The sequence below is a fragment of the Melanaphis sacchari genome, unplaced genomic scaffold, assembly GCF_002803265.2.
Source record: "Melanaphis sacchari strain LSU unplaced genomic scaffold, SCAv2.0 Contig4_pilon_pilon, whole genome shotgun sequence".
Classification (NCBI taxonomy): domain Eukaryota; kingdom Metazoa; phylum Arthropoda; class Insecta; order Hemiptera; family Aphididae; genus Melanaphis; species Melanaphis sacchari.
Genome location: NW_020271335.1, coordinates 8869173 through 8888029, shown reverse-complemented (window position 1 = coordinate 8888029; position 18857 = coordinate 8869173). Strand labels below are relative to the sequence as shown.

Here is an 18857-nt window from a genome sequence, read left to right as displayed (position 1 = left end):
CTGTGAACGTACGTTCAAAAAATGTTAAAATGTTAATTTTTCAAAAATAAATGTTATTTTAATTAATATTAATGTTTATGCATAGTAAAAATACTTAAATCAAATTTAAGGTAATGTGTTTGAAATATTTCGCATTACCTTTGACTTTGAACATGTTTAATAATAATAAATAATAAATACATACCTACTAATATAAGTAATATACCATTATACCCGTACCTATTATATAAATTTCTAAGCTAATATTGAAAAATGTATAATTAAACTATAGTAGCATTGGTTTTATAATGTATTATGAAATCAATGGCATAGTAGGTATCTATTTATTTTTATTATTTTTTTTTGTGTGAACACTTTTTGAAGTATTTAAACAATTATAAAAATTGTATATTACCTACACCAGCTAAATATGCTTATTGAGGTTGAAATATTATTTTTAAAGATAATTGGGCATAATAATAAAATTAGCTTGAACAGATTTTTTTTAATTTTTTCAAATATTTTAAGACGTTATTTATTTGTAAAAATGTAAATATTAATATAAAATTTTAATGTGATTTTAAACAAACACTGCTCAAAATTATTATCTAAATGATTTGATGATTGATCATTAGTTTTAAATGTATAATTCCGAGCAAAACACTATCGTTTAGTGTTATAGTATCCTAATGTTGAAATTTTCAATATAACATTTTAACTATTGTTAATTAATTAATCATAATTATGTATATAATAGATTGAAAACAGTCCTAATTATTGTTTAATATTAAGGATCACCAAATGCAGTGGCGTACTTACAGGGGAGGGGATCATGGGGTTTAAATCTTCCCATTAGCCGTAATTTTTTTTTCTATTTCATATGAGTATCACAATATAATATTTATAAATTAATTTAATAATTGATTTTATTGTGAATTGTGATAATGTGATGATTTTGTATATTCATTAGAATTAATATTAATTTATGGACAATTATATTGAGATATTGGGCACTTTGGCCCATTAAATTCGCAGAATGTCCCTTGGAACACCCTGCACGCCTATGCCACGAACAAATTTTATTCGGCCCACAGACAATATATTACGACAAAATTAGACGTGTTATTGTTGTGAATTATTAATTTTTATTTTAAATTTTTTCAAATATTTTTAGTATTAATTATATTCTTAACGTTTATAAACAATAACAGATAATAAATAAAAAAAATTATATTTTCATTACTTCCAATTTTAAAATAATACCTATTGTATATTAAAAACATATACATTGTACCTAATATTAATTAGTGACTCCTGAATCATTGCCATACAAAGAATGACAAACATTTTTATAATTCAAAATTTAATAATAAAATTATTACTTAGTTACTTTTTGCAAATGATAATGTATGTATAATTAATGTTAAAAAAAAAAACTAATAAATAATAGAAATATATTTTTAAAAAAATAATCAATTTATAAGATATATATGTTTTAACTTTTAACTTTAATTTAAAATTCATTAAAAGTTTTTAATCATTCTATGATTAATTTAACCGTAACTCAAAATATACAAACGTACAAAATTCAAATTATTTCTAATATGAGAATTATTTCATTCTGAATTTTAATAGTTGAATTGTCTATATTTGAGCTTTAGTTTTAGTTTTTTAATGCTATTAAGCAAAGCTCTACTATGTACTGCCAGAAGCACAATATTTCCTAACCTAATATGTTAGAATAGTTTTAAGTAGTTAAAGATTTTAAAAATTATCTATGATAATAAAAACAAAAGTAGTATATTATTTAGAGACCTAAAAATTTTGACAATACTAATAACCACAGATTAAAGTAAAAGCTTTAGTTGGCTGATAAAAATATATAAAATAATATAAGGTGGTGTAAACTTAATTTATATTCTGGTTAGTATAATGGTTCTCGCTATGGATCTGCCACTAAGAAAAGTATTCATAAATAAATTATTCTATCAACAAAAAAAAATGAATCAACTCAAAATAGGTTGAAAAGGTGGTGGTGACCTATTAGTCTAGACCAATCTAATATCTTTTGTTCTTCTTTCTATACTACCTTTATTATTCCTACTTATCTTTCCACATATTATATCTCCTAAGTTTGCTAAATAAAAATTTTTTTTTTTTGTTTTCTTACATCTTTAACTGTAAAAGTGCTTTCACTGAAAAGTATCTTTAATCTGTCCTTCACGCCATAATTATCAAATTTATCAATTTCACTTATTGTTCAAAATGTATGAAATAGATCATGGAAATAAAAATTAAGTAAAAAAAAAAAAGTCAATTCAAAATGACACAACCAGTATCTTCTTGAAGATTAAATAAAATAATAAATGATGCAACCATATATATTTTTGTATAAAAAAAAAAAAAAAACATAAAATTCAACAAATTTCTGTTTATTTAACATCAAATTGAAATGAAATTAGTAACAATGAAGAAACTATAGAACCTTTAACAATATAAAAATTATAATGGTTCAGCTTTTTTAAAAATTGAACTAATGGTTTTTTCATCCTTGTTAACTGTGATTACTTCACTATTTTCTTTGGGTTTGCTGTAAAATTTAAAATTATATTTTAAACTAATTTACTATACTATTTTTTTTTTTTTTGTTTTAGTTATTATGTACCTGTTTCCTGACCACAAACCATGTTTATTGACAAATAATAATATCATCAATGCTGGTAAATGTATGAGAGAAAATCTAAATAGATTACGCGAAGTCTTACTATCAGACTTTTGATGAAATTTCCATGCTGCCAAAAAAATATTTTACATATTATTATGCATAAATATACACATAAAAATAAAATATCTTTAATATAAACTTCAAATACACATACCTAAGTACACAAAATAAGTATTTAATGGGGCAACAGCAATTGAAAAATAAATGTTAGTTAATTCACATAATGGTGCTGCACAACACAAACCAAATATTCCAATAGTGTAGCGTAATGCTGTTCTTCTACATAAACCTGTATTATAAAAAACAAAACACATAAATATTAAACACATTTATATTTTAAACTTTTCTTTTTGGATAAATGGAAAATATATTAATTAATTTAAACCTGGATTAGTAACAGACATCATTCTATAACCAGCTCTTGAGTAATCTGGTCTAAGATTCCAAGAAAGTGCATTGAAATGTGGAAATTGCCATGCATAAAGTAGACCAGCAAGTAATAAACCACCAGAGTCTATAACACCACCTGTACAACCTGCCCATCCCATTAATGGTGGAATCGCACCAACTAGAAATATAACAATTAATTATAAATAATAATTAATAAACAACATTTAAAAAAATAAAAAACCAACACTACCAAAGTATAAAATAATATTTAGCATTTAATTACCTACTGAACCAATCCAGGTATTTAAAATACTTAAACGTTTCATTGGTGTATAAATGGATGTGTATAAAAACAGATTTGTAGCACCCAAAGCAGCAGTTACAGGATTTACGCCATAATATAAAGTTACTAATCCCAATGATCCACTAACTGCCGCAAATGTAAGAGCATGTATTGGTCTACAAAATTAATATTAAATTACAATCTAACAATTCTAGTAATATACTAATATCACTTTTTTTTTATAATTTAAGTATAAAATAAACTATCATCAGTAAGTAAGTTAAAATAATCTTAACAATAATACTTAATTTAACTTTTTTAATGAGATTTAACAACTATGATAATTATATAGTCTAATTTAATATTCTTATATAAGAATCATTAAATATCACCACTGTTGAATATTTTATGATAAACATTTTTTAATTAATATACAATTAAATTCCATTGATTAAAACGCCTAGTTCAATTTTTCACTATCACAATGAAAATCTTTGTAACAGGTGTGAAAATACACGCCAAATATTGTCAAGGTTCTTGAATAAGCGAATCAATGACCATAGTAACAAATATTAATTGACATTTGTCATACTTGAATTTTAAAATTTAGAGTAACTATATTATTTAATATAATCTTAATGGTTTCCCTAATTGATTTAAGTTAATCTAGATGCTGATTAACATAGGCAAATGACATTGATTATAGAATAGTTTATTCTATAATCAATGATATTAGTAAAAAAATGAGTCAATAATTTTAGACATTTTATACAACTCAGATGATATTTTTTATATGAACTAAAATAAAATTTTTATATTTTTATTAATATTATTACGTACGTTAATATGCCTCGGACAAGTAACCTATTCTTAGTTCTAGACATTTGGGCATCAAATGGGACTTCATGATATTGGTTAATAGAATTTGCTGCTCCTGATACCATACCAGTACCAGCACTGCAAAGTATAAATGTTGTTAAGTCAAATGGAGCAGGTGCCATGGCATAACCAGCCATTGTCGTTATAACCACCAAACCTAATAAAATGAAACAAAATTTAATTTATGTCATAATATTATGCAATAAATATTTTTACTTGTCAGTCGACTTTTTGAAAGTTTTAAATAATGTTTGTGTAAATCTTTCAAATATATTCTTGATTCTGTCCATTCTTGGTCACTACATCTTTTTTCAACAGGTTCTGGTACTGCAGGTGGTCTGATGTCTGGCAATATTGGTAATTGCTTATCGACTGTTACATTACTAGCAATAAGCGGCTTTGGTTTCGATACGGATTGTGAAATCTAATTTAAGTTAAAATAATGAATACCTTTTAGTCGATTAAGGGGAAACATGCAAATTACTTACCTGTCTTCGAATATAAGAACATGTCAAACAAGTATAGATATTCTTGTTGATCTGAAAACCATCGCGTTGAAAGGTTCTTACAAGATAATTCATGGTGTATTTTATACTTCTGTAATGGACTAAAAAGCTCAATCATTTTTACACAATAAGCCTGTAAAAAAAAATTTACATTGTGACCTCCAAAACAATAAACAAGGATTAAAATAAAAGTCAAACATTAAAACGCCAGTTATAACCGTCGAACACATAGATATTAAAGTGCAATCCAACGTACCTGAATAAACTAAACCCATTGAACGTATGAAAATTGTAGTATTCAGACTTCAGACGTTCAAAACCTATTCGAAGTTTGCGTTGAACGTTCAGTCTAACACGAAATATTCCAAAAGAAAAACCTTATCACCGATCTCACAAGAATTGTGTTGTTGATATCAATTCGTATCGATAATCAGCTAAGGCCGTGGTTTTGAGCTACTTCGCAGTATATACATATATTAAATATATTCTGCCATCCACCGCAGAACGCAAAGTACCTACTATATTAATTATAGCATTCAATAACACGTTCCCAACTTCATAATATCATTATTCATATCAATTTTTGTAAACTTTTTTAATAATATAATAGTAATAGATAGTGTTGTTATTATTATTCTGTGATCTTTATGCCAAGACCGTGAACTATAATGCGTGATAAGTTCATGTAAAACACCAGACAAGTGATAATGTCTATCAATATTTAATAATATGCGAATTTGCGATTGTATAATTCTACTATTGCTGTGACTATAGTTCCGTAATTATTATTTAAAGCATTGTCTGATTGTCATAACCATTAAGATATGGTTCTTAATACTGTGTTCGAGATTTAAAAATACGAAATGTTTAATATTCTTTAATTTGCTTAAAAAACATTTAAATATTTTATATTATTATCATGTAATGAATCAACAATCGCAGTATTTTTCTGTACTCTTTTAGAATAACTTTCCGAAATCTAATAACTCATAGGTACATACAATCGTGGTGAGTTTTTATCCACGATAATTTGTTTTATGTTAATCATAAATAAATAACAAAAGGACTGAAAACTTTATTTAGAGCCTATTGTATAACGCCCCACTTTACATGGTTTTTGAGCGGTTAATCTGACTGTAATTAATTTATTTATTAAAATGTCCAATTATTAATTGTTTTTAGAATCCACTCTAAATAAATAAAATGGAAATTATCGGTGATTATGAATATAACAGTGCCAATCGCTTGGGACTTGGAGCTTTTGCTATTGTCTTCAAGGGACGTTCTAGAAAAGTAAGTTATTATATTATAATAAAAATAGTATTATCATCAAGTGTAATCATTTAACATTTATTATTTGAACTTAAAAATAATTATTATGATTTTCTTTTTTTATTGTTATTATTAAACACTTTGTCTTAAACAGAAACCAGATATGGATGTAGCTGTTAAAACAATAATGAAGAAGAATATACCAAAAACTCAAAGTCTACTGAAAAAAGAAATAGATATTCTAAGAGTAAGTATTTAAGTTAACATTTATATTTGTAATAAAATTTAAGTATTCTTAAAAATAATAATTTGTTTTCTACATTTTGAACGTGTAATTGTAACAAATGTATTACATATACAGCTTACTTTTTATTAACTTTATTTTGTTTTAATTGTACTGTTAGTTCTAGCAGTGAAGCTTCATAAAAAAAATGAGACAGTGAATATCCTCATTTCATTTAAATTTAATAAATAGTAATTAATTTTAAAATTACATTTTTTAAGTTTCAATAAGAAATCACAGTTTTATTTTAAATGAGTTTTGTTCTATCTAACTTAAAGAATATCTGCTACATTATTTGTTTCTAATTATTAAATAATTATATACAAATATAATATGTTGAGACACTGGACCATCTATATTATTCTTATATATGGTCTTATGAGTATCCTGGGTTTGATAATAAGTGACATAACATTTTTTGTAATACAAGTTCTCTAAATTTATCACAATTCTTAGTATATAACCATTTGTCATCTATTAAATTTCAACTGTTGTCTGTATTATCACAATACACCTCTTCATATTTTATAACCTGCCCATAAATTGTATTTTTATTTGATAATTGTAAACTTAATCAGTATTTAAGACAATGCCTTATTTCAATCTTATACCAATGATTCAATAATATATTATATTTACTAATAATAACAAATATTTTTATTTTAGAAACTAACAGTTCTTCAACACGATAATGTTGTACATCTTTTAGAATGTCTGGTAAGTTCTGTGTTAATTTAATTAAATTAAAATAATTTAACTAAAAATATTATGTAAACATGTTTAGGATACTGATGATGCGTTTCATTTGGTTATGGAGGTATGGATTCACTTTAATTTAAAACTATTATATTAAGTCATTAAATTAATATTTTGTAATTTTTTTTAGTATTGCAATGGTGGTGATTTACAAGATTATTTAAATGGTATTTTTATAAATTTATTAATATTTTACTAAAAACCTAATTTGTATTAGAATAGTTTTATTTAAAAAAATTACATTTATTTTAAATAGCAATTAAATTACCACGACTTTTACAAAAAAAAATTTCTATTTGTATACTTTTTATTTTTACAATTCCATTACAGATTGATAAAAAATATTTTAGAACACTAATTTTTTTATCAAAATGATATAATGTGTGAATGTTTAGATAATAGTTTACACTTGTATTCAATTTTTTTTTATACTTGTGCAGTTAAAGGATGTTTAAGTGAAGACACTATACAAATATTTCTAAGGCAACTTGGTAAGTTATTATTATATAACTTTGATTTTTCAAATTAAATATTGCAATTGTTTTTTATTTCAGCTGGAGCAATGTATGAATTTAATAAACAGGGAATACTTCATAGAGACTTAAAGCCTCAAAATATCTTATTGAAGTTTTCAGGAGAAACTCGTTATCCAGAACCTAATCAAATTACTTTAAAAATTGGTAATTAGTAATTTTACTTATTATTTATTTATTTTTTTTTTTTTCAGAAATAATTTAAAGTTAATTTTAAAAACTTATGTATACTGTATACTGTATACTGTTATTAATCTATAAGTACTTTCCTTAGCTGATTTTGGATTTGCTCGATGCTTGGATGAAGGAGTAATGGCAGCTACTATGTGTGGTTCTCCAATGTACATGGTAAATTAATATTATTAGATTAATTGTTTCAAAACTATTTCAACCTGCTTATTCTAAGATAAATAATTTAAAATACATGTTTAAATTTGTATTTAATTGTATATACAATTTAGGCACCAGAAGTAATTATGTCACTACAATATGATGCTAAAGCAGATTTATGGAGTTTAGGTACAATTATATTTCAATGTTTAGCCGGTAAAGCTCCATTCTTTGCCAATTCACCAGCAGGATTAAAACAAATTTATGAAAAAACTAGCAATTTAATGCCAAAGTATATTTGATTAGTAAAATATCGAAATTGAGTTAAGTAAAAATCATTATTATTGTTTTTATTTTTAAATTTTAGGATACCTCCTGGCACATCATCTGATTTATCAAACTTATTGTTTGGTCTTTTAAAGAGAAATCCAAAAGATAGAATATCATTCGAAACCTTTTTTGATCATCCCTTTTTAAAAATGAAACCTCCTCCAGTTACAATGCCATCTCCACTTGCTAACAGTCCAAAAACCCCATCAGTTTTTGATCAAGGTTAGTTTAATAGTTAATGCTTATATATATTTTTAAATATTTTATAGTGAATATAAATTAATTAGTTAACCAACATGTTAGGTTATCAATACTCTGTTAGTCCTGATCTTTCGGATGAATATGTAATCGTGCCTTCAAACATACCTACATATCAGTAAGTAATTTATTTTAATTGTGTTAAAATTAAAAAAGAAATTACAAAAAACAAAACTAATTCATGAATAAAATATTAATGTCTACCTATTTTTATTTTTGTTATCATAGTATAATACAAACAAATTTAAAACAATATATTTTAATTTTTTAAAAAATATAAATTTGTATGTATTGATTTATTTTTCTCTTTGTTAAAAATTAGTTGCTATTTAAGTTGTTTTTTTATATTATTATTTCATTTCTTTTTGTAGTGAGAAAGAAATTAGTGCTAGCCCTCCAAGACCAAGTACACTTTCTATACAAACTCAACAAGATTACAATAATCCACGATCTCCATTGAAAGTAAGTTTTTAGACTAAATAACTTTAAATTAAAAAAAAATAATAATAATACTAATTTTTATTTAACTTTAAACTGTAGCATAATTAATAAAGGAGAGCTATTTTTTTAAAAAAAAACATTACATAATTTATATACTATTTATTTATGAATATTAATAAATTTCTTGACTTTCACTTACAGGGGTTATACTATTCTTATAAAAATATCAAGACACTGTTTATGCCACTGACTTCATAGTACATGTAACCATAACTAACTTAATTAATTGCTTAACTATTAAGTTGACTACTAAATATATTGGTATGATAAATTAAACACAACTTCTAAAGCTTTAATAATGAAATATTAATGATTTTATTACCTTTTCCTTTATTGAAAATTATACTGATAAGACTAAAAACTATATTTATCATAAATAATATATACATATCTTTGTTATTCGCTCTAAAATAAAGTTATAAATACATAAACAAATCACGTGTTAGGCAAGTTAATAATAACTGATAAATTATAATACTACCATCTATTCAAGGTATTTCTATAAATATAGTTTACATTTACAATTATTAATTCCAACAATATTCAACTAAATTGATATAATTTAATTTTTAATAACTTTCATGAATATTTTTATGTAATGTTTGCAGTTTAATATTTTCAATCTAATATTAAAATTAAAATATTTTAGTCTGTTCCTAGATCTCAGCCAATTACAATGAATCCAAGAACTTCAAAGAATATAAGTGGACCTGATTTCTGTTCAATATCTCCACCATCAGTAAATATAGTTTTATAATGTTTATTATTATTTTTAATCTATATAAGATTAAATTAATCCTATTATAATAATTTGTTAATATGGTAATATAGTATATGTACAAAATTTGAAAGTCAAAAAATATACTTATTATATTTGTTAACTGTCTTAACAAAAAAATTAAATTTATTTTTCTTTGTTTAAAAAAATATTAAGGTTCAGTTTATGCTCGGAACTCCTCCATCAGGAAGAAGAATTTCAGAAACACCACCATATAATACATGGAATTTTACACCAACAAGTTCTCCATTAAAGAAATCAGGTAAATAATGTTTTAACTTTATGGTATTTAAAATATTATTAATTTTATCTTTATACTCTGTTGTTGTTTTTTAGTTCTAAGTTCACCAATTTTGAACACACAACAGTTCACATTTAACACAAATCAAAAAGTAGGAACAGTTGGCTTGCCTTTCAGTAATAATAACCGCGCTATGACTTTACCTGGTACTTATAAATATTATTTATCTTCCAAACTAAAAACTAAGTACAAATCTGTGAAAAAGAACAAATTAATTAGTATTGGAAAAGTGAACGTAAAGATTATTGATGTGCTGATATCATTTGTTTTTAATGATTAATCGATTAATGTATTTTACAAAAAGTATAATTAGTAAAATCTTTATAAGCTAACAAACAAAAACCAATAACTTCTATAAATAAAAAAAAAGAATTTTTCCATATTAACCATGTACATAATATGCCCATAAATAATTTTATAGTTTTCAAATCAGCTAATACTTTAGATTTTGAGTAGAATGATCGTATTCCTGGCAATTGAATAAATACTAGATTTAAAAAAAATATTAGTATAATATTAAATTTTATTTACATTTTATTAATTGTTTACGGTTAATTTTGATCTTTTTTTTTTGTATGTACTTATTTATGTTAAGAATAATGAAAAACATAATCATTATTTTTAAATATTTGTTTTTATAGAACTTGGAAACATAACTTTTCCAGAACTTCCACAAGAAACAATATTAGAAGTAATTTTGAATTACTCGTTTTATAAATTATTTTTGATATACTTTAATTATATGATTGTTTTACATTTTAGAAAGAACATATAGAAACATTAGCCAAACTTAATTTTGTATTAGCATTGGTCGAATGTATTGTTGAATGTGCTTCTCCTAAAAGACCACGTTATGAACGATTAGTACTTTTAATTAGAGCATTACAATTACTTAGCTCTAGTTTAAGTATTGCTACGTCTGAACTTAAAGCTGGCCGTTTACAACCTTCAACGAATGTTAAAAATGGTAAGAATGAATCTTTCCAAATATTTCCTATTTTGAATTAATATTTTTAAATCTAATATACATACATTTTAAATAAAATTTCATTATTTGCATGTTTTAAACCTACAAATTAATTATTTTTATTAATCAGCAATTAAGAAGAGGAAAGGAATATTATAATGCTATTTATTTTTGTATATTTTAAAACATTTTTTGAATTAAAAAAATTATCATTTATCAATGTTTAAAATTAAAATTCAATTAAATTGTATGAATTTTTTTAAAATTTAATTTATAGTGGTACAACAGCTTAATGAAACTTTTCATAAAGTTTTGAATGACTGTAAACAAATTAATGTGCCAAATATGTTACATAATACATCGTCATCTACTACTACTGCTGAAAAGTTATTATATGATTATGCTGTAGAAATCGTAAGTAATTCTTAAACTCATATTTACTGTATTTGATATTTATTTTTTTTTCACAATAAATGTATTTTAGTGTGCTAAAGCAGCATTAAAAGAACTGGGGAATACACCACATGATTATTTTAAATCTTATCAGACAGCACAAATCCTTTTACATAGTTTATCTCAACAAGTAAATTCTCCAAGTGACAAAGAAATATTAATAAGATGTAATAAATACATAATTATTTATGTGAAATTCATATAAATTAATTCAAATATTTTTATTTTACACAGATCGAGATGCAGTAGAAAAAAGATTGTCTATATTACAAGACCAAGGTTATGTTTATTCAAACACAGTTAATGGCAACAATTCCACTTAATACTGATAATATTAATTATGATGTGCTTACTAATTCTTTAAAATATTCTAGTCTCTTATTATTTTATATTTATATGTAAAAATGTGTTATTTTACATGGTCTTTATTAATTTTTCTACTCAACTAAATCATAGAAACTTAATAATATTTAAACTAACCTCCCCATATCTGTGTAATAATTATTATTTATTATGCGAAATGCTTTTATTTTTTATTATTATTTGTGAATAAATTATGATCACAATTTAGATAAATAATCCTTAAATTAAATACCAATTTAAAATAATAGTTTTATATTTGGTAAACAGTGGTTTATACATAATTCACTAATATTAGTTTACTGTCTTTAAAAAATTATGTTTTTTATTACTGTATGAGAAACTTTGTAAATACATTTTTATTGTAATATTTTACAATTTTATCATATTTATGAAATTTTACTAAATCATTGTATAGACTATCTATGTGTTATATTTATTAATATTTAAAAACTATAAACAAATTTTGCAGTAGATAATACTTATACTTATAAACAAGTAATTTATAAAATTATTAAAATTAAAAAATTTAATCTGAACAAGACAAATTAACTAAATGCCCATTCCTAATAATTTTCATTCACTTATCTATGAACTAAATTGCTCACATCATATTATTAGAATGTAAATTATAACTTACATCTAATTAAATTCCTTAGATTGCTAAATAAGTGATTAGAATTAATAAAATATTATCAAAAGCCAAACACGACTTTTTCTGTTATCACTGATACCACAGAATATAAAAATACAGTGGATCATCATTGATGTATAAATTATAAACCATGGTTAAACAACCATTATTATTACCGTGTTATTTATCCTTGTCCCTTGATTATAAGTACAATAACAAAAATTAATAAATCGTTAAGGAATGAAAGGTGATAGTAATATTATTTATAATAATATTATAATTAAAATATTGAAATTAAGTCTTCAGAAGCTACCTATGGCTTTTGAAGGAGACAATAATTTGTATTTTAAATGTTAAGTTTACATAATGTAATTTAAATATATAACTATAAATTTAAAATTATAAAAAAAAATATTTTATATTAATGATAGTCTTAAAATAAGCAAAATTAATGAAACAAATTAAAAAAAAAGAATAAAATTGACTCTAAATATTAATTAATTCATAACATCAATAGATTTATAAAAAACACAAATTAATATATTGGTTATAGATAATAAATTAATAAAATTCAAATAAGATAGAAGGACTATTATAATTTATAAAAAATAAGATAGTTATAAATTATAGTTTTAGAAAATATTTTAATTGATTCTTAGTACCTATATTACATGGATTATAAGCAATATTATATAAGTCCCTTTTACAAAATTTGCTATTATATTAATAGAATCTAAAAACATTGTTTCCCTTAAGTATGTAGTATAATTGTGCTTAAACTACTATCTTTATGATTGCAATTATATAAATTACAAAAAAAATGTTTGTTACGGAGTTGTTTTAAATTTAGTAAATACTAAATTATAAGTATCAGAAATAATATTGATTTTTATACGAAACAGTTTATTAATAGCAATTCTGAAGAATGTATTTACTGTAGTTCTAAACATAAATGTTATATTTGTATGATGAGCTCCACCCCAAGCAGAGTAAGCAGACATGGGTACAAAATGAAAATCTCAAAATACTGATTGTTAAAGCCAATATATGGGTCATTATAAGAATTTCCTCGTTGATAGGCAAGTCAATAAAATTGCTAACCTCACAAACATTCTGGCGACACTGGACCATAGCCTAGGCCTCCCTCCATTTTTTATTATCTATAGAAAATTAGAATACATTGATAAAATGATAAATGATAATATTAAAGTTATTGATGTGTGCATTTCGCATGTGCGTTTGAGATTCATGCATTGAAAAAAATTTGATTTAAAATCTGTAACTGTATACTGTCCAATTCTGTATAGTGTGTAGTTCACGAATTCACGTCGGATGTGTTTATAGCCTCTTCCTTTAATAATTTTTTAAGAATGAAACCTGAAAACCAAAATCAAGCGGTCCACAGACCTGGGCCAGCTAAACAAGACAATAAAAAACATAAAACTGGTCGACACAGAAGTAAAGGAACTCTAGAAATCTTGAAAAAAGGTATTTAAAAATACTATTGAAAATTAAAATTTTAAATGTAAATAAAAATAAAATATTGTACTTTAGGACGTACTGCACAGAATTCAGCCAAATCTAAAGCTAATCACCAGTTAAGTCGTATGGAACGTAGGAATCAAGCTAAGATTTTACGTAAAACAAAAACAGAAAATGTTTTGAATGAAAAACGGAGGTCTTTAAATGTACCTCACTTAGTTGCTGTTATACCTTTAAGTAATAATGTATTTGTCAATGAAAAACTGATGGAGATGGTTAATGTATTACAAAAAGCAGATGTAAAATTAACAACATCTGTTGCACCTGAAGGATACTCTCATTTATGGTTATTATAATTATTATTTTTACTGTTTATAAAATATAACAATAATATTAATTATGTGGCCCTCATTTTTTGTAATTTTACCAATTGAAATTGACTAAAAAGAACTTATGACCATACCAAATAATATTTATTTTATAGCTTATGCACTTTAAGTACTTGAATTTTATTGATAAATCGTCAACTTCAGAATATTTTAAAAATGACGAAATACTTGCTTCATTTGTTAGTTGTGAAGATTATACATTTTTTGACATTAATTTTGGCAAATTCTGAAGTTAAAAACTAATTTATTAAATTTGAATGTTTCTTTTTTTTTTAAATAGGGTTGAACAATTCAAACAAGCATTTACTTTCATTAGACCTGACTGTAGTAGTGTTTTTGGACTTTTAGATACACTTAAAGTAGTAGACACTATTTTGTTTATAGTTTCGGCTGAGAGTGGCTTTGATCAAGATGTTGATTTACTAATGACTTGTATATTAGCTCAAGGACTTCCTTCAACTGTTGTAGCTATTACAGATCTTGAAAAAATACCTATTAAAGTTAGTAACTACTGATATTTTACTTAATCTATACTATTTATATTAATCCATAGTTATTTAATAGAAACAAAATGAAACAAAACAGAACATCCAAAAAGATATAGAAAATTGGCTACCCGATGAAAAAGTCAGTAAAATCGATACTTCTACAGATATTTTGAATGTTCTTAGACGCATAAGTTCACAAAAAAAAAGATCAATTACATTTCGTGATAAACGGCCACATTTATTAGCTGAAGAAATAGCTTTTATCCCTAGCTCTGATGTTTGTATACTTAAAATATTTTATTCTAATCTAAATATTATTAAATAAATATATTATTCACAATTTAATTTTAGGAAAATGTAGGTACTATGAAAGTTACCGGTTTTTTGAGAGGACAAACCCTTTCTGTTAATTCTCTAGTACATATTCCTGGGTGGGGTGACTTTCAAATGGAACAAATAGATTTGACTTCTAACGAGTTTATTAAAAGTTTTACTGGGAAAGATGTGCAAACTACAATCTTGGAAACTGCTAATCCTAAACTTCAAGTATGTAGTATTTTTTTTCAAAAATATTTTTATTTTAAAAATATGTTATAAAATGAGATGATTTAAAGGAAAATTTAATTTGTGAAAATGTACCTGATCCAATGGATGCTGAACAAACTTGGCCTACTGATGAAGAAATGAAAGAAGTGGCATCTAAAAATAAACGCATGATTAAACGTGTACCTCAGGGTATGTCTGTATATCAATCAGCTTGGATTCCTGATGAAGAATCTGACCACGGTATGTATAATGTATTTATAATGACATGCATAAATATTGATTTAAATTTATAAATTTCAATTATAACAAATATACGTTTTTTAATTTTATTTTAATTGAACAGATGACGAAAGTGCAGAATCTAATGAAGATTCTGATGATTTTTATTCAATTGAAGATGAAACTTCTGATAATGAAATGAAGAGTATGATAGATGATCACATGGAAACTATGTCTATGACTTCTGTTGCTTCTGAAGCACCAATTGAAGCTGATAAATATGATTTGCAGTTTGATTTAGATGAAGAAGATAAAATACTAAAAAAAATAAAAGGTTTGAGTTTCTATTTTAAAGTAAAAATAATTTGATAAAATATTATAGTACTATAATATCTATAACTATTATTCAATAATTTAATTATGGTTTCTCCAAATAACATAATGTAAAACTATATTCAAGTTAAGAAGTTAATTCAAGAGCCAACTTGTACACAGGGTTGTAGCTTAACTACAAAGCAGATATACAGATAGTTAACTTGATGGGTATAACAAATAGGTGTTATCTGTTCATTAACTAATAATGATTGGTTACCACAGGGTTGTTCTTTTAATTTGAATAGAGCAGCATTGCTTAAACTTTGTTCCATAGAGATTACTTCAGAATTTCGCAAAACTTGTCATTTTTTTCAAAGTTTTCAAGAAAATTACTTAAAAAATTCTAACTCAAGATTAGTAGTGGTTAGTAGGGGGAAAATGTTTGTATATTAAATAATAATAGTGGTATAATTTAGTTATTATTTGAAATAATTAAAATTTTAATCACAAATAATTCTAAAAAAAAAAAAGTGGACATCAAAAAGGGTTCCACAGATAAATAGGTTTAAGAAACGCTGTAATAGAGTATAAATTATTAATAAATGTTAAATTAAATTATTTGAATCACTATTTGACTTGTTTAAATATATTCTGTTAAATAATGGGTTTTTATAACTTTATATCATAAACTTATAATATATACAATTCATATTAATGAGTATATTTTCTTTTAGAAGCAAAAGCTGATCAAATGTTTCCCGATGAAATAGATACACCTTATGATATGCCAGCAAGAATTCGTTTTCAGAAATATAGAGGTTTACAATCATTTCGCACATCACCATGGGATGTTAAAGAAAATTTACCCCTTGAATATGCTAGAATATTTCAGTTTGAAAATTTTGATAGAACAAGGAAAAGGATGTTTAAAAATTTGGAAAACATAACTGGTGCCATTGTAATTATTTTAAAATGGGTTCCTCTTTTTTTTTTAACTAGAATAATTTATTTTAAAACCATTTTTAGCCTGATTGGTACATTACAGTTCATGTGAAAAATATACCGTCAAAAATGTTTCATTCAAGAGATGCTCGTAATCCTGTTGTACTATTTGGTCTTATGCCTCATGAGCAAAAAATGTCTGTGCTAAATGTAGTTTTAAAACGACCATCTACTATACAATTTGATGAACCAATTAAATCCAAATCAGAGCTTATATTCCAATGTGGTTTTCGTAGATTTACTGCAGAACCTATATTTAGTCAGCACACAAATGGAAATAAATTTAAAGTAAATAAGATTGAAAATTATATTGAATTATTTTTATTATTTTATTTTATTCATTTAGTATGAAAGATTTTTTCATCAAGATTCAATAGTCGTTGCTACAATGTTTGCACCTATTATCTATCCTCCTTGCTCAGTTATAGCTATGAAGCATTGTAAAGATGGTTCATTTGTAAGTATTTAATAATAATTTTTTTGTTTGATTTACTTATTTTTTTTTTTTTTTTTTTAGCAAATAATTGGAAATGGAAATGTCTTATCAATAAACCCAGATCGTGTAATTGTAAAAAGAACAGTTCTGAGTGGTCATCCATTTAAAGTACACAAACATTCAGCTGTAGTTAGATTTATGTTTTTCAATCGAGAAGATATTGATTGGTTCAAACCAGTTGAGCTACGCACAAAATATGGAAGGAGAGGACACATTAAAGAACCTTTAGGTATGTTTTACAACTTATAACTTATTTTATTTAAATTTAAAATAACAATTTGATACAAATGTTTAAAAATGTCTTCTATTTATATTAAATATAATTATTTATAATTTTAGGTACTCATGGACACATGAAATGTGGATTTGATGGTCAGGTAAAATCTCAAGACACTGTATGTTTAAATTTATATAAACGCGTTTTCCCAAAATGGACGTATAATCAATTTTATAATGTAACAAAATAAAAATATATCAAGTCTGATATCTGCTAGTCATTTCATTTGTTGTTTTCCAATAGTCTGTAAACATCCTTGTATATTATTTCTAAAAAATGTATCCTTGGTGCACTTTTCTGAAATAATGTTACTATCCCATTTTGGGGTGTTTTAATTGCCAAGAAGTATAATACTTTTTGAGTATGAATAATGTCAACAATAAGTACATCAATAATACTTTCCCAAGGTAATGAAAATACCCTTTGATGTCCAGTTATATAAGTTGTGGTTAATTGTAATCCAATGGGAGCTGTTATCAGCAATGATTCATTTGAAACTTTAAAACTAAACCATAATGCAAATATAATCAAGAAAATTGCAATAATAAAAATATTTTTTGGACATATAACTATAGAATTGCTTAAATATGAATATATTGCTATTAGTATTGACATGACGATGATAAAGTATTCCGTGTTGGAACATTTTTTGCGTTTTTCCACACAATATTCTATGCATGAATGCTTCAATGGATCTTGTATAGAAGATTTCAACACAAGTTTATCATCTGACTTTATAACGTTCATAATTGTTTCACAGTCGTAAAAATTTTTAATTCAAATTACCGTAAACTTCCCAAGTGTACATAATCATCCAACTATTCATCACTTTTGTTTAACGCCGTCCAATCTATTTGTATTGTGCATAGTAAACTAAGCTCTGTAGCCTATGATCAAGCAAATTAATTTTGCAATACTTTAAACCTAATATGGTCTAAGCTGTACATCACGTTTAAAGATAATATGACGAATAATTGACTATTGAGATGTAAGGTCAAATTCAAATTTAAGAATTTTGAAAACAAAATAAAAATTGTTCATAATAATTTATTTGATAGCGATTAACAAATAAACCTCTTGTCAACAATTTATGTGGATAGATTTAATCTCCTGGAAGAAACGATA

The 18857-nt window shown here is 24.5% G+C and overlaps 4 protein-coding genes across 5 annotated transcripts; 2 read left to right on the top strand and 2 right to left on the bottom strand.

Annotated features, from left to right (window-relative positions):
- Positions 1-2390: 2390 nt before the first annotated feature.
- On the bottom strand, positions 2391-5226 carry LOC112598907 (protoheme IX farnesyltransferase, mitochondrial). Its single transcript, XM_025345575.1, has 9 exons — positions 5019-5226; positions 4745-4895; positions 4473-4680; positions 4218-4413; positions 3378-3553; positions 3090-3272; positions 2859-2993; positions 2645-2771; positions 2391-2569 (listed from the first exon to the last, which is right to left on the bottom strand). The coding sequence occupies exons 2-9, from the start codon at positions 4835-4837 to the stop codon at positions 2482-2484; spliced, it is 1206 nt and encodes a 401-aa protein (XP_025201360.1). The 5' UTR covers positions 4838-4895; positions 5019-5226; the 3' UTR covers positions 2391-2481.
- A 229-nt stretch (positions 5227-5455) lies between these two features.
- On the top strand, positions 5456-11923 carry LOC112598906 (serine/threonine-protein kinase unc-51-like). Of its 2 annotated transcripts, none has more exons than XM_025345574.1 (21): positions 5456-5755; positions 5945-6055; positions 6189-6281; positions 6984-7034; positions 7102-7134; positions 7204-7240; positions 7514-7564; positions 7628-7753; positions 7881-7954; positions 8068-8228; positions 8304-8488; positions 8570-8642; positions 8896-8986; positions 9675-9764; positions 9960-10065; positions 10140-10250; positions 10746-10795; positions 10867-11071; positions 11349-11485; positions 11556-11691; positions 11759-11923. In XM_025345574.1, the coding sequence occupies exons 2-21, from the start codon at positions 5966-5968 to the stop codon at positions 11845-11847; spliced, it is 1989 nt and encodes a 662-aa protein (XP_025201359.1). In that variant the 5' UTR covers positions 5456-5755; positions 5945-5965; the 3' UTR covers positions 11848-11923. The 2 variants fall into 2 exon arrangements, with proteins under 2 accessions (XP_025201359.1, XP_025201358.1); XM_025345573.1 differs by having other exon boundaries at positions 5457-5770.
- A 1965-nt stretch (positions 11924-13888) lies between these two features.
- Positions 13889-17941, top strand: LOC112599240 (pre-rRNA-processing protein TSR1 homolog). The gene is made up of 12 exons (XM_025346059.1): positions 13889-14006; positions 14073-14346; positions 14670-14889; positions 14954-15154; positions 15229-15423; positions 15492-15663; positions 15767-15976; positions 16692-16915; positions 16984-17247; positions 17306-17416; positions 17477-17684; positions 17795-17941. The coding sequence occupies exons 1-12, from the start codon at positions 13889-13891 to the stop codon at positions 17920-17922; spliced, it is 2325 nt and encodes a 774-aa protein (XP_025201844.1). The 3' UTR covers positions 17923-17941.
- On the bottom strand, positions 17935-18798 carry LOC112599242 (phosphatidylinositol N-acetylglucosaminyltransferase subunit H-like). Its single transcript, XM_025346061.1, has one exon. The coding sequence runs from the start codon at positions 18477-18479 to the stop codon at positions 17955-17957; it is 525 nt and encodes a 174-aa protein (XP_025201846.1). The 5' UTR covers positions 18480-18798; the 3' UTR covers positions 17935-17954.
- Between the last annotated feature and the right edge of the window lie 59 nt (positions 18799-18857).

What these genes read in the sequence shown, in the direction of transcription:
- LOC112598907 (XM_025345575.1), bottom strand. Translation starts at nt 4,837, where the DNA reads ATGAATTATCTTGTAAGAACCTTTCAACGCGATGGTTTTCAGATCAAC. An exon ending in GTTCTTATATTCGAAGACAG is followed by an intron (nt 4,681 to 4,744) that starts GTAAGTAATTTG and finishes AACTTAAATTAG; the next exon opens with ATTTCACAATCCGTATCGAA. An exon ending in CTTGTCCGAGGCATATTAAC is followed by an intron (nt 3,554 to 4,217) that starts GTACGTAATAAT and finishes TTAATTTTGTAG; the next exon opens with ACCAATACATGCTCTTACAT.
- LOC112598906 (XM_025345574.1), top strand. Translation starts at nt 5,966, where the DNA reads ATGGAAATTATCGGTGATTATGAATATAACAGTGCCAATCGCTTGGGA. An exon ending in GTGGTTCTCCAATGTACATG is followed by an intron (nt 7,955 to 8,067) that starts GTAAATTAATAT and finishes TATACAATTTAG; the next exon opens with GCACCAGAAGTAATTATGTC. An exon ending in TTCAACGAATGTTAAAAATG is followed by an intron (nt 11,072 to 11,348) that starts GTAAGAATGAAT and finishes TTTAATTTATAG; the next exon opens with TGGTACAACAGCTTAATGAA.
- LOC112599240 (XM_025346059.1), top strand. Translation starts at nt 13,889, where the DNA reads ATGAAACCTGAAAACCAAAATCAAGCGGTCCACAGACCTGGGCCAGCT. An exon ending in CTTTTATCCCTAGCTCTGAT is followed by an intron (nt 15,155 to 15,228) that starts GTTTGTATACTT and finishes ATTTAATTTTAG; the next exon opens with GAAAATGTAGGTACTATGAA. An exon ending in AAAACATAACTGGTGCCATT is followed by an intron (nt 16,916 to 16,983) that starts GTAATTATTTTA and finishes AACCATTTTTAG; the next exon opens with CCTGATTGGTACATTACAGT.
- LOC112599242 (XM_025346061.1), bottom strand. Translation starts at nt 18,479, where the DNA reads ATGAACGTTATAAAGTCAGATGATAAACTTGTGTTGAAATCTTCTATA.